Here is a 15500-nt window from a genome sequence, read left to right as displayed (position 1 = left end):
TGAATAGCAGCTGAATGGGTGGGACAATTGGCCTAGCTAATTTGTGAAAAAAAAAGGGGAAATAAAAAAAAAAAAAAAAAAGAAAGAAAAAAGGCAGGAGCCTATAGTTATAGTCAAACAAGTCAATCCAGATAGAATATAAATAGCCCTTTTAAACACTTTTTGTGTTAGGGTAACCATGCTGATTACTCATAAGAGGCTTGGACCTGTATCTCTGTGAAGCTGCGTTGTGATACAATTTGTTGTAAAAAAAAACCACTCTATATATTAAAAAAATATAATTCAATTTATTTTTTTTACGTGTGTCAAAAAGCACCAAGTTTACATAACATTTAAAGCAAATGTTTTACAATATTGAGCATTCTGATAACAGTTCTTCTAATAGATTATGAGTTTATTATTTTATACTGTGTAAATTAAGAGAACAAACCTTTCATTCCTATACACACCACTGTGGATCCAGCCTGTGCTGTCAGGCCAGTGCTAAAGTTAGCTTGCCTTGTCCTGAAAGGACTTCAGCTATGCCAGCTTACCCTTATCAGGCGGAGGCCACAGAGGAAGCCTATTAGTGCTGTGTGCATTACATAATGGAGCTAGCGAGAGAGGTTTGACGTTTTCTGTTTACCTCACCCAAGCTAGCAGCCAAAATTACAGAACACTCTACTTATAAGAGGCCACCAAGTCTGAGAACGAAAGCAAGGAGGAAATGAACCCAGGAGCAAGTTCTGTCGTGCTTTTTTGTAATAGTACAAACAGTTCTCATCACAGCTTCACAGATTAAGTTCTGCTGCAGCTTGGTTGTGAAATTGTTCACTGTTATTTAAAAGTGTTTAAGCACATAGTAGTTGGGTGTGATGTTATTTTGTGAGTTAATTTTGTACATTACAGGTTTTGCTGGTTCTAGTTAAACAAGAATGTCTCTATAGAACATCACCTGTAGCACAGGTGTGAAAAGAGTTCACAAGAATAGAATAATAAGACGAATCAGAAGAGTTCTGATGACTGTAATATCTGGTTGGTTAATTTGTCTGCAAGGATATTATCGAAGAAACTGCTTACTGTAATTAAACTAGAGCACTGCATTACTATTAGGCTGTGACTATCACAAAACTGTTTTTTGGACGGTTCTAGAACATTTTAAACATTCTGATAACATCTAGTGTCAATGTTTTCATTTTTAGCTTTTTAAAGTTTGAAAACCTCTGGAATATAATAAAGAGGAAGATGGATGATCACAAGTCATCAAACCAAGCTGAACTGCTTGATTTTTGCACCAGGTGTGCAGGCATAAAGTTATCCAAAAGCAGTGTGTAAGACTGGTGGAGGAGAACATGCCAAGATGCATGAAAACTTTGATTAAAAACCAGGATAATTCCACCAAATATTGATTTCTAAACGTTTAAAACTTCATGAATATGAACTTGTTTTCTTTGCATTATTTAGGGTCTGAAAGCTCTGCATCTTTTTTGTTATTTCAGCCATTTCTCATTTTCTGCAAATAAATGCTCTAAATGACAATAATTTGGGTGGGAAAATGCTTTCCGTAGTTTAAAGAATAAAACAACTATGTTCATTTTACTCAAACATAAACATAAACAAGTAGAAAAATCAGAGAAACTGATTAAGAAACTGAAGTGGCTTTCATTATTTTATTTTTTTTATTTTTTTTATTTTACCAGACATGGATATACTTATGAGTAGTCAAAGGTGAAATAAGTTTCGATGGGAGCCATGATGATCCTCCTTTTACTTACTGAACACATCTCGTCTAATAGGGGATTAAAAACACTGCCCGCCCACACTAAAAACTGATTGGCTGACTCATATATTCTTTGTAGAGAACTGGCCAATTAGAACCCTCTCTGTTTTGCATGTGCTTCATGAATATGCAGATGAGGTAAGCGCCTTTCTCTCCCTTTCCCTCTCTTTCCCACACAGGATTGGGGGGGAAAAGTCGGTGTCGCCTGCGTGCATGTTTGTGTTCACTCTTGAGCCACTCGTTCTAGATTCTGGGAGATTTTATTTTTTATTAATTTGACTCACGCAACTTCCTGGAGACTTGGGACGTCTGCATTATGATGATTTAATTTCCTTTATGTAACATTGCACATCCTGCAGTATGACTGCTGCGCATGTACACATTTTGATGACTGCTAAAACAATACAGTCTAAGGGTGTTAAACAGAACACCAGCAAAGCTTGGTCATTGTTATGCTCTCAGGAAGTCTTCTAAGTGAGTTTTAGGACATTTCTTGTGTTTGATCTTATCTGGTACTGTCTAGACTTGGTCAGAGTGCAGAGTACCGGACCATCTGGGCCCTGGAGATCTCAAACAAGCCTAACGTTCCGGAGCCGTCTGAACCCAAGATCCGCTTTGTGGCTGGTATACATGGCAATGCCCCAGTCGGCACAGAGCTGCTTCTGGAGTTTGCTGCCCATCTCTGCATTAACTACGGCAAGAATGATGCTATTACTAGGGTAAGATTTTCTTTAGCAACTTTATCAGTGGATGTTACTGCTTAACATATTATCTTCCAAACCAGTTTGTTGGGTTTATTTAGCTAAACTTTGGAAAGCCATGTTCTGGTTAGACATAATAAGACATAACAGTTTTTCTTCCACATGATTCATAGGGTATATTGTAGTGGTACATCCTATTTGTGTTTCTCCAGCTATTTACGCATGCATGTCTTTCCTCACAGCTAATCAACGAGACCAGAATAGTCATCCTTCCCTCCATTAACCCAGATGGTCGTGAGCTGGCTAAAGAAAAAGAGTGCAGCTCCCCTGTAGGCATGACCAATGCAAATGGCAAGGACCTTGACACTGACTTCTTTGGTAAGCACATATTCGTTTTCTGATAATAGAAATATGTGCAATACAATTTGAACAGCCCATGAAATAGTCCTGGTCTTTGTTAAAGCGTTCACTGACCAATTTTAGTCTTGACCTAAGAGAACTGACTATGGATCTGACCATAGTATTACCACTCATTTATGCAGTCAAGAGCAGAGAAAACTAATATTACATTTACAATACCAGACTTAGCAGTCTGTTTTCCTTTACTGTGGTGTAAATTTGATTTGTGGGCATGCAACGTGAATGTGAATGGTCAGATTGGAAATGTTTGTCTGAATGCATGTGCTAAGTCTTTATTGTTCACATTGCTACACTGCCAATCGCTTATTTCCAGTCACACCACCAGGCTATATACACAATTATATCTATCAGTGCAGTGAATATAGCAGGTACCCCTTCTGCAACCACCCCCCCCATTCCCATCCACAACCAACCTGCATACGTATACTTATTTTTCGCACTATAAGGCACAATGGATTATAAGGAGCACAGATCTACACAGATTTCTCTCCTTAAAACTGTTTATTTGGGTGTGTAAAGCGCTTCCATTTATTTACAGTAAGCAGGTTCGTCGCACATAGCTTGTTTTAACAGGATAAACACGCAAAGTATAGTCCAATATACTCACCTATGAATGGCGAAAGAGCTAGCGCTTAGTGTGGTTAGCGGATAAAGCTACTGCTGCTCCAGCAGTGCTAGCTGGGGGGTTAGCAGCAGACTACAGGCTGATAATTCAAGGATTTAAGGAGATTTTGTCACTTCACATCACATGTGGAACATGAGGTGGAACAAAATTGTATTCCCAGTTCACATCAACTACATCTATGAGTATGAAGTGTCATGATGGCCAAATCTGATCTAAATCTAAAATCTAATTAAATGAACCAGGCTTGTAATGTGAACATAGCCTAAATGTCTAAGGGTTTAACAGGCCAGACTCTTCAAAAATTCGCTCAAATAACTTTTTAATTATCTGCAGCTAAAGTAATGCATCTGAATCTAATTGTTCGCATTTTAAGTACTGATAAATGTGGGGTGTCCGAACTTGGCTATTTCACTATTAATAATTTTTGTACCATACAGGTTTTGCTAGTTCTAGTTAAATTAGGTGATGATCTATAGAGATTCATTGAAAACGTTTCCCAAGAATAGAACTGTGAAAGGTCTGGTGCAAGAAGGCAAGAATCTGTTGGTTTATATGAGCAAAAAATTTGAATTGATTAACCAGGCTTATAATGTTAATGCAGCCCAAAGGTGTAACAAAGTTCTAATCATCTGGAGCTTATTTAAAAAGATATTATTTTATCAGTTGTATGTGTTAAGTTATATTTTCTGCAACTGTTTTTATTGTTCCATATCTGTCCATATGTTTCCATATGTAACGCACGCTGTTAATTTGGAATCAGTAACGCATTACTATTTTTTTAACGCAAGCTAATTACGGCACCAAGTTTGACCCCTACTATCACCGTAATCTGCCACGCCCCTGCCCAACACACTGATCTGTTTTCTGGCTGAACGACTAAACGGCGCGCTCTTACGGTTTCCAGTAGTAACACCCTGTTCAGACTTCCAGTTCTGACCCCGTTAGAGATATCTCTCTCTCTCTCTCTCTCACACTCTCTCACACTTACACACACATGCGCGTACGCTTTCATGCCCCTCATCTCTGACATTTTTATTCTCATTAAATTAAGTTTGAATTCAGAAATCCTTATAACCACATTTACAATCCAACATATCATGCATTCTTTATTCCAGCACCCTACGTTGATTTTATCAACCCCTCAAACATAAAAGTATATACTAGTATTTTAATTGACACCACTAATATACATATAATTGTATTTTACATTTCTTACATTCATTCTTTTATTTACATTTAAATATCCTCTATAAAAATTTACTTCTAAAGAAAAACAAATGCGATTAATCGCAGTTAATCACAGAATTCTGTTGTGATTAATCAGATTAAATTTTTAAATCGATTGACACAACTAGTGTTTTTTCTATGACTGCATGCTATTGACTTTAGGTTACAGGTCTTTTTTGGTTGGTTCTAGGTAATGCCTCGCAGCGCTCTGCAGATCCTCAGCCTGAGACCCGTGCTGTCATGGATCTGATACAGGAGAAGGGCTACACTCTCTCAGTGGCACTGGATGGAGGCTCTGTATTGGTTACGTATCCATATGACAAACCAGTGCAACCAGGTATGAAATGTTTGCGAGAGTTATTGCAGCTTTTAACTGTTTAAATTCCCTGTATGGAAATGTCCTCAATGTCCTATTAAATGTGCTCTTCCTTTTCAGTGGAAAATGAGAGTACCCTGAGGTATTTGGCTACTGTGTATGCCAACAACCATCCAACAATGCACTTGGGAAACACTGGATGTCCAAACAGCAGCCAGAGTATGTTAACTGCTTTTTATATTGCTATTATTCTGTGTGTAACTGTCTAGCTGGTGAAAGTTGTCTCTCTCTCTGTTGAGTTTAAGTTTGAGTTCTGTATCTCTGTATTAATATTAAATAGCAGTCATGTACTTACATTCTACATTAAAGGATGTGTATTTAAATTAGTATGCAAATGTTTATTTATAGTAAATGCTATCTCTTCTTGATCTGGTTTATTATTTTAGTGGGCAATATTCCAGATGGAGTGCTGCGAGCTGCAGAGAAGCACAGTCACATGGGCAGTATGAAGGTAAATTTCAGAATGTAAAGCTGTAACCTGCTTGTTCTGCACTTGCTTCCTGCATTTTACTGAGTTTCATCAACTTTAAACGCATGATTGAACCCTTTACCTTATCCAGATTGTGGCACAAAATGCAGGAGAGTAGGTCTTCAAGAGCAGGGTTGCCTGTACTTATCAAAAAATACTCATTTATTTTCAGATTTTACAAATGCAATGAAAAATCTGAAAAATCTATAAATATAGATTATATTTACAGTCATTGAAAATGGGAAAAAATGTTAGGAATGTCCTGAATAAACTAGTGAGCTCCTGAAAAAGTTGCGCTACTGTGATTGCTTATTTTAGACCCCATGTGTCAAATACTAGACCCATACAGTATAACCCGGCGGGCAAAAAGACAGGTGGAAGCGCTCCTATAGCATTTTTAATTCTTTCATTCCTCCATGAATTTATGGCTGTCCGAAACAACCATGTCTGTGTTTTTCTCTGTTGTTCTTTGAGAAAATTACAGGCTAAATTACCCAGTGTTTAGTTCACTGTACTCTGTGTGGCATCTGTTAATTTTAGCCCCATCCAGATTTACATCTCTGTTTCTCCAGACAGTTGAAAAAAGTTTTTCCAGACAGTTCTGCATGCTGTATAGTCTCTGAGTGCACAAATCAGACAACACTATGCAACAGTTTCTGAATCACTAAACAAACCTCTCTTAAACTATATACAGCTCTGGAAAGAATTAAGAGACCACTTCAGTTTCTGAATCAGTTTCTCTGATTTTGCTGTTTATAGGTTTATGTTTGAGTTAAATGAACATTGTTGTTTTATTCTATAAACTACAGACAACATTTCTCCTTAATTCCAAATAAAAATATTGTCATTTAGAGCAGTTATTTTTATTTAACGTTATGTTCATAACGTTTTAAGAGTTCAGAAATCCATTTTTGGTGAAAAACCCTGGTTTTTGATCACAGTTTTCATGCATCTTCAGTTTTCATGCATGTTCTCCCCCATCAGTCTTACACACTGCTTTTGGATAACTTTATGCCACTCTTTGTGCACAAATTTAAGCAGTTCAGTTTGGTTTGATGGCTTGTGATCATTCATCTTCTTCTTGATTATATTCCACAGGTTTTCAATTTGGTAAAATCAAAGAAACTCTTATTTTTTTCCCCATAGTTGTATGTCGCAAACATTTTGACCTCAAAACTTTTAATCCAGTCCTAATAGGACATATTAATGCTCACTTTATCACTATATCATATTCCCTGACATTGAGCCACAAATGTGTAGAAGAAATGTTTGCTAGGGATGTTAAAGGCTTAATGGCCATGGCTATTGGAATTATAATAACTGTAAAAATAGGTGCATGCCAGATTTGCAGTAGCATTCAATAACAGTGGCATTTTTTAATCTGGTAGAAAGTTTCTGTAATTTACTTATAGTTTCCTTACATTTTGAACACAGGCTTGATTATTTATTTATTTATTTTAATTTTTTCCAATTTTCTCTCAAATTTGGAAGGCCAATTACCCCACCCACTCTTTAGGACTCTCCCGATCACTAATAATGCCTCTCAACAGGGTGAGGGCTAGCACGTGCCTTTCTCTGCCTCCAACTGCTGCTGAAGCTGCATTACTGGGTACCCAGCGCACTCGGAGAAAAGCGCAGCTCCCCGGCTCTGATACATAAGCTAACATCCAGCCTGTGCTGACTAACATCACTTTGAGAGTGATGTGAGGAGAGAGCGGCACATACCCACCCACTCATTTTGATTTCCAGATCATGGTGCTTGCCATCAGCAGCCGGAGTCCGAGAGAGCGCCTGGGATTCAAAATGAGTGGAAATATTTTAAAGCAAATCATTACAGAGTTTCCCACGCAGATTTAAAAACAGCAGCCCTAAAGAGGACTGAATTAAAGATATTGAAAAACTACAGTTCCAGTACACAGCTGTTGAAACCATACATTATAGTTCTCCCTATTATCCCTATTTACATGTTGTATGTCCACTCTCTGATTATGTTACAGGACTTCAGCGTTGACTTTGGTCATTGCCCTGAGATTACAGTGTACACCAGCTGCTGTCTGTTCCCCCAAGCTGATCAGCTGTCGGTCCTTTGGGTTGAGAACAGGAAGTCTCTGCTCAGCATGCTTGTAGAGGTAAATTAGCATATTCTTTTCTCAATCCAAAATTCCCATCCCTTAGTTAGGTAAATCTCTTAATTTAATTCTGGTCAGTATTGCATATACATACAGTATTGATACTGTATTCTTAATCTAAACTGTAAGTTATAATTGGTTCTTTTTGTAGGTGCACAAAGGCGTGCGTGGAATAGTGAAGGACAAGAGTGGAAAGCCCATAGTGGGGGCCATGATAGTGCTGAACGGTGGAGTGCGAGTGTTCACTAGTGAAGGTGGCTACTTCCATGCTCTGCTGGCTCCAGGCTCACACAACATCGAGGCAGTAGCAGAGGGATACCAGCAGCAGCGTCAGGAGGTAAGAGGAAATGAGAAAACACACATATGTATAAAACGTATGTATAACATATGTATAACGTATATTTGATAGGCTTTTTCACGTATAAATAGCTTGTTTTCTAATCTTTGTTCTTTACTGTGTTTCACTTTGGTCACTTCAGGTGATTGTATCTTCATACGAGGCAGCAAACTCTATCGTGATTGAGTTTGATATGGACAACCGCATCTTCGGCTTGCCAAGGGAGTTGGTGGTGGCAGCTGCAGGTAAGATATGCTAGCTTATCCATGCCTTACGTTATTTCATAGCCATTAATGCCGCAAATGCTATAATTATAGTATCAGCAGCACAATATGCTGCTGATTTAAGCCTTTAAAGCCTAAGTGTTCTATAATAAGAACAAAAACGTTGATTTATTAATGGAACTTGTCTACACTGATGCAGGCTAATGATGTCCAAATTAATTTACAGATTTATACATTTACCATTTTTACTACAGTATACAGTAGCACAATACTAATGAGGGAGTAGGGATATTCCAAATCACTTATTTTTATCTAATCTGCGATCTTTAACCCTCACCACTGCATACTGTTTAAAATAAATCATTTTAATTATCAGTTGATTGCACTATTATTTTTCAGTAAGTGCATTAGTTTTTTTTTGTTTGTTTTTTTTCCTTTGTGTATTTGACATTTGACATTTTAGGACACCTAAATAATAAAAAAAAATATATTAAAAAAAATATATATATATAAAAATATATAAGGCGCACTGAGGACTTTTGGGAAAATTAAAGGATTTTAAGGGCACCTTATAGTGCGAAAAATATGGTACTAAAACAAACAACAAACCACTAACCTTCATAACCAACAATAAAACATCCAACTAGCAATTAATCAACCCACTAACAATCTACAACAACTAACCATCAGCAAGTAAATCACTAACCAACTACTTATCTACCTCCAAACAACTAACCTCTTACCAAACAACGGTTAGTGTTTCAGTAAGTCTGATGTCCCTCTTTGCTCTGTTTCCTTCTGCAGCCGCAGCCATGACTGCCCTCACCATCACTGCCTGCATCATCTGGTGCGTGTGCTCGGCCAAGTCCAACAGACAGAAGGACGGCTTCCACCGGCTGCGGCAGCACCGAGACGATTACGACGACGAGATCCGCCTCACCTCCATGGGCTCCAAGAAGTCTCTCCTGAGCCATGAATTCCAGGACGAGAGTGAAAGTGATGAGGACACTCTGTATGCCAACAAACTCTGATGAACCCCCTTTACCCCACAGCACACTTACACCTATTACAGTCACCTACTCTGCCTCCACCCCACAGCGCCGCCCTCCAGGAGACAGAGTGACGGAGAGGGCCGAGTGGAACCTGGTGGCTCAGTTTTTTTTTTCTTATTCTGCAGTCCAGAGCTCACAGGCCTGCTCCTGGAGGAACCCAGCAGGGGGCGCTCGATTCAAAGGCCCATCAAAACACAGAAATCAATCACAGGATGCACTTTACTGCCACGATTGGTCCAAATTAGTCATCTGTTTCACACCTTGATGTATGCAAATAATCGCTGTACAGATTCACTGTACTATCTGCCCACAGCCAGCCCTATATTTATTTGAGTTTGGATAGTGTTATCTTTCTGCTTGTTAGTGTGTGAGTAACCTCTCAGCAGCTCTTCCAGCAGGTGTCCAGTCCGTACAGAACCAGTACAGCACTAACTGAACTGCCCAAGTGAACAGAAACTCAACAGGATTACTGAACACAGTGCCTTGTCTGATTAGTTTGAGCCATTGTTGCCTGTTGGCTTGTCGTGAGGTGTGAAGACGGGTGTAGGTAGTGTAATTCAGACTCTCCTCTCTGCCATACTTTTTACATTTGGGTCGTTACATAAGAAGCCTTTCTCTTTATTCACACACTGTCCCATACAATAACCCCTGGAGTTACAGGAAACAGGCGAGAGGTTGTGGAAATAAAGACATTTCTCTGAGAACGAGTGCTGCTTATGCATCACGTTTTTTTCTCTCTGTTTATGAGGACTTGGGTAAGTCAGGTGGAAACATGAGGGCAAGATCCAAACCACCTCAACTCTAAATCAGATCATGCATTGCCTTTCTGTGCTCACACTCTTAAAAAAAACAAAACAAAAAAAAAACAGGGTGCTACAAACGTTTTTTGAACAATCGTAGTATAACAGTCACTTATTCAGTTAGCATGCTGGCTAAGCTATTAATTGACCTATTATTTTCAATTCTTTGACCTATTACTTTCACACAAGGGTCACAGTTTATGTGCAAATATGCATTGTATGTAACAGGAGATGAACATTATGTGGTTCTGAGGCTCTTTTCCATGTTTAATTTTACACTGATTAGAATATAAATTAAATACAGTGGGGAATTAACAGAGTTAACAGTGCAGCAGATGGGGACCTCAGGCCCTTGTCTCTGTAACTAGTGTGAATAATGCATTCAGCCAATCAATTTAGAAATGAATAAGTTCTTTTAAAATTATTAAGGAAATTTTGAGTTAATGCTTGCCAATTTTCACCAAATCATGGCTCCAAATTATGTCCTCCCAGCGGAAATAACTGGTTGCAGTCATGCTTGATGCAGCAAAGCCTCCATATGTCTGTGAAGTCTGCCATTATTTTTTCCCTTTATTCAATCACATTTTTTTTTAAGCAAAGCCAGCCAAACCTTATCTCTGAAAGAACCATTTTTGGTTCAATAATACCATATTTGTCATAGAAATGATTTAAAAATATGAAAAATCTTTTCTTAATAAAGGTTCCATTTAAAAGGTTCTTTACAATCACTTTGTATCTCTATTCCAAACAAAAGTTGTTTTCTTTTTAGTATCGTTCAAAGAACCGTTAGTAGCATTTAGTTTTTTTTTTTTTTTTTTTTTTAAAGAGTGCAGTTCTTGAGCACTGTAACATTGTAACGGGGTAACAGTACACATTAGTCACGGGTTGGTGTGCATCACTGCTTAAACCTTGCAAAATATATACACAAAAAAAAAAACGTTTTACTTCAATCTAGTGCCGCATTCCATAGAATATTGGTCTAATACTGATGCAGTTTCCATTATACCATATAAATTTACTTATTTTCTGGGTAATACACACACTTGTGAAATCACTGTTTTTACCCAAACAGCATATATTTATCTATGCTACATTATCATACCATACATTCTTTTTGTGACTGCCTACAATTAACTTTTACCCACGTACTGTTACACCCCTATTATACACATACACACCGGGTCAGTTTGTTGCCTAGCTTTCACTCAAAGCCTCACTTTAACTCACATTTGCTAAGAATACACAGGATTGTATGGAAGCCTTCAGTCACTTCAGAGTGAGTGGTATTCAGCTTGCCAAGAATGTATAAAGTTGTTTCTTTAATTTTTTTTTATTTTATTTGATATATTTTCTTTGCACTCTTTCAGCAGGCTTGTTTGTGCATATCTAATCTACTTAAATATACTGGGGTATTAAATGTTGGAGATTTGTACACAGATAGAGTTGATGTTGGCCACACACTGTTTTAAAAGCTGTTAACTATGTTTGTTGTTTCTCAGAGAATCCTCCAGTCACAGTTGATCAGAAGTACTGAGTGGAAAATGTGATTTTATAGGGATTTCACTGGATTCTAATTATGAACTGAATAAGTAGATAGCTCTGGTAGAGAATCTCTGGAAAAGGCAATAACATATTTGATTTGTTTGTTGATTTCTTTATGAATTTGTCATGTTTCCCACATTTTTACTGATGTAAACTAGGGCTGCACGATATTGGAAATATTTTGCAGAAGGATGTGTTTTTGCAATATTAATTATTCATTCATTAATTTAGCCACTTTAATACTATTTAAGTACTTAAATAGACTAAATTTTCCTTTCAATGGTAAATCTACATTCAGAATGCTGTGTAGCATTCCCCATAAAGGCTGACCCCTTTATGGGGAAACACTGTACTGTATTATGGAGATATAATCTGCCTCTGGTAGATTAGTCATATTAGATTTTATTAAATATATTACGTATTTTCTTTGCGCTTATTTTGAGTTCAAATGACTTAAAATAAGATAAACTCTAAATTAGACTGATTTAAGAGATTTATTCCTAAAATAAACAAAATAATCACATAATCAATTAACATTTAGAATGCTTAGCCAGACAAAGTCTTATTAGAAAAGAACATGAGATTTATGGCTTTAAAATTAGATCATTTCACTTGCTGTTTAAAGCAGCAATAATGTTTAATGTTCAGTTAAGTTTGCTGCACATGATTTTACATTTTGCAATTATTGTTCATTGTGATGTCTATGCTTAAACAATATATTGTGCAGCCCTAATGTAAACTGCATATTGAAAATCAGTCAGTCAGTTTGCATATTTAAATTATCAAAAAAAATCTGATCCTTATTAGGAGTTTGGTCAGTTTAAAGACCCTTTCCACTCAAATCTGCATGTCCTTTTCTATATCCTAGCGTTTCAGTCACTAAAAACTGCTTTTTTTTTTTTTTTTTTTTTTTTTTTTTTAGAAACACCCATAAAGCTGGAAATTGTATTTATTTATTTTTTTCTGTTTTCAGTTTAGTTGTGTAGACAGGAAAAAAACGAGCTTGTTTCTATTTCTGGCCGAACCTCTAAATCTTCTAAATTTAGAATCTATAGTTTTGTGACTTGCATAATACACTACTTGAGGAGTAGTATGTATTGTAGGATTAAACCTCTGTGTTTTCTTTCTGCTAATGTCTCTCCCAATGATGTACCTTCAGCCCTTAAAGTCTCTGTATGGAGGGAGATATTTTAAAAAACAGAGGAAAACGTCTGATTGAAAAAATTCATGAATATGTGTGGACCAGGGGTCACCTTCACCAATCGCTCTAAAGTAGAAATTTGTTCTTAAACTCTCTAAAGCAGCTTTTATAAGGATACAGACATTAACCAGTATTTTGTTATTTGGATTTTGTTAAGTTTGTAATGATGGACAGACTTTTTGGACTTTAGATTTTTTTGTGACAAATGAAAGAAAATACTTAGGAAAGTATTGGTGAGTGAGACCCCATAACTCATCCTTTCTATTAAGAATCAAGCTGATATTTTATTAATCCATCTGAGCGAGGTTTTAATGTATGTAGTTATCATTTGGTCATCTCAATTAGTAATAAAATATAAGATTTTATACAGTGCCCCTGCTTTAAATGTATAATATATCTAGGCAAAATCATTTTCTGCCTTAAAGATTTTTTCATTTTTTTTGTTTTCATGTATTAAGATGTTGATTTAGTATTTCCACAGGTAATTCATGTTATCATGCATAAGAATGCAGACTGTGTCCTATACAAAAATTCAGACTATGATTTTCTTATTTTGGTGTTCGCATTATTTTGTCCATCCCCAGAGCATATGAAATGCAATATGTAAAACTGTTGGTAACCATCCTGTATTGTCTCCAGTGTTTGTTTTTGTTTGTTTAATTGATTCAGTTATGAAGTTACTGCACCACCATTAAGAAACACAGTGTACAGTAGAAAGGCTTGGGGAAAGGTCCATTTGTTCACTGTTTGTTTCCATTGCTACATGAACTCAATATGATGGCTTTTCTGCTGATTTTCATGCTTGAGTGCAAACCTTGGTTGTGTGCTTGCGTGTGTGTGTGTGAGACTGAACAATTGTGTATAGCTTTTGTATGGTCTGGTTGTGCTGATGTGTATATATATTTTTTCCTTTTTATACAAAAGGGATTGATTGTAGATAGCTACGTGATGCCAACCGTATGTAAAATGATTTAAGTGCAATTTGGGTGGACGGTGGAACACAGTGTGAATAAACTGCTGTTTATATCTGATGCTGAAATGACTCGAATGTCTGACTTGAATCTGTAACTGAGACTAAATAAGTGTGAGTAAAAATATTGTGGTGAATATTTTTTATTTATGATGATACAAAAAGGTGTTTGTGTTTGTGTCATCATCAAAGAAATTGGGCAGAGAATCTAAACTCTGTGACAGTGCTACACTGAGGAACTCTGAGTGGTCCGGTAAGCCAGGGCAGCTAGCAGTTTGTTAAGACTTTGGGCTAAGCAAGTAATCTGTGATATGGCCCAAATGGCCTACCTGTAGCAATGCACCTGTTAAACATACTAATTGGCGATGCTAATGGACCAGGACCTGTCCATAGAAAAGAAGTTATCAAACTTCTGAAACAAAAGAGAGGTAGTCTCCATATATGGTACCAACAATTGATAGATTTTTAACAAATTGTGAAGTATGCGTTCAATACAATTACAGAAAGTCTCTGACTGCACTCAGACATATTTTTGTGCCAGATGGTCCATTCAGACACTTAAAACGTACAGGGTTCTGAACATATTTATTAACCACAGAATGTGACAACGGCCAGTTTTTGAAAAGCCTATTCAAATTTCCCATAGATCTGAACCTCTTAGACACGAAACCCCAAATATGGGCATAAACAACATGGCACCCACTACAAAATAATGACACGACTTCAGTGGTCTATAGCAGGCAAGGCCCACAGAGTCACCCCAGTTTTACTATGTGCCAGTTAAAGTGTGACAGGTGGGGTGTCGACCAGCAAATAGCCAAATGCCAGGTTCTTTAAAACGGCAGCAGGAAAGTGTGTTGGAAAATACAATATTCAGGTGTTTTAAGAAGCTCTTTATGATTGTTTTATGTGCAGTTATTTATAAACAACAGCAATAATTAGACACACTCTACTGACTGGATTACCTTTCTGGTGGCATGTTTTTACTTGGAACTTGGAAAATCTTCTTAGCTACAGTGCAGCAATGAGCAGGAATTTACTACAGGAAACTACAGGAATTACTATATTGAAAATCACCTCCATACGAGACAGCCTATATCTGTTTTAGTTTTTTTTTTTTTTTTCGTTTAGTGGAGTTACCTCTTGCCTTTAAATTTCTTGTTTTCATTTATTTGTGTATTTATTTAATCTACCCTTTTCATTATTTTTGATCACCTTTTGTATGGCGTTTTTGTTTATTTCTAATTATATTCTCCATCTTTTTCTTTAATTTAATTGTTATTTGTTTACTAATTATATTTCATATTTAGGTGTTTATAATAGTTTTGACTGCTTTAAATAGTTTATGATATTATATTTTATTAACTATTATAATTATATAATTATATATATATATAATAGCTTATTAATAAATAGTAACATTTTAGCTTGTCTACTTTTAATTTTAACTTTAATTTAATTCCCTTAGGTTTTTATTTAAAATCGTGTCCCTTTTTTAATTACATTTTTAATAGCATTTCTTTTATTGTTAGCTTGTGCAATTATTCATTTTAGTTTATCCCGATTAAAATCAATAAAAATAGATATTTTTATTAAGTCAAGTTGTAAATGCTAGGCTGCATAAAAAGTCAGGGCTCCCCTCACTGAAAATAAAGGTAGATTGATTTA

The 15500-nt window shown here is 36.5% G+C and overlaps 1 protein-coding gene across 1 annotated transcript in view; it reads left to right on the top strand.

The window, feature by feature from the left end:
- cpda (carboxypeptidase D, a) overlaps window positions 1-13893 on the top strand; it is a 37007-nt gene extending 23114 nt beyond the window's left edge. The window contains exons 13-21 of the mRNA XM_007245930.4: window positions 2283-2478; window positions 2703-2838; window positions 4923-5069; window positions 5169-5267; window positions 5495-5559; window positions 7575-7706; window positions 7858-8043; window positions 8186-8288; window positions 9072-13893. Coding sequence (XP_007245992.3) covers window positions 2283-2478; window positions 2703-2838; window positions 4923-5069; window positions 5169-5267; window positions 5495-5559; window positions 7575-7706; window positions 7858-8043; window positions 8186-8288; window positions 9072-9298 — 1291 coding nt within the window. The 3' untranslated portion in view covers window positions 9299-13893. The remainder of the gene's footprint in view (window positions 1-2282; window positions 2479-2702; window positions 2839-4922; window positions 5070-5168; window positions 5268-5494; window positions 5560-7574; window positions 7707-7857; window positions 8044-8185; window positions 8289-9071) is intronic.
- The last annotated feature ends 1607 nt before the right edge of the window (window positions 13894-15500 follow it).

Source organism: Astyanax mexicanus, chromosome 18 (genome assembly GCF_023375975.1).
Source record: "Astyanax mexicanus isolate ESR-SI-001 chromosome 18, AstMex3_surface, whole genome shotgun sequence".
In the NCBI taxonomy this organism is placed as follows: domain Eukaryota; kingdom Metazoa; phylum Chordata; class Actinopteri; order Characiformes; family Acestrorhamphidae; genus Astyanax; species Astyanax mexicanus.
The sequence above is the reverse complement of the archived record's forward strand: the minus strand, read 5'-3'. Positions and strand labels throughout refer to the sequence as shown.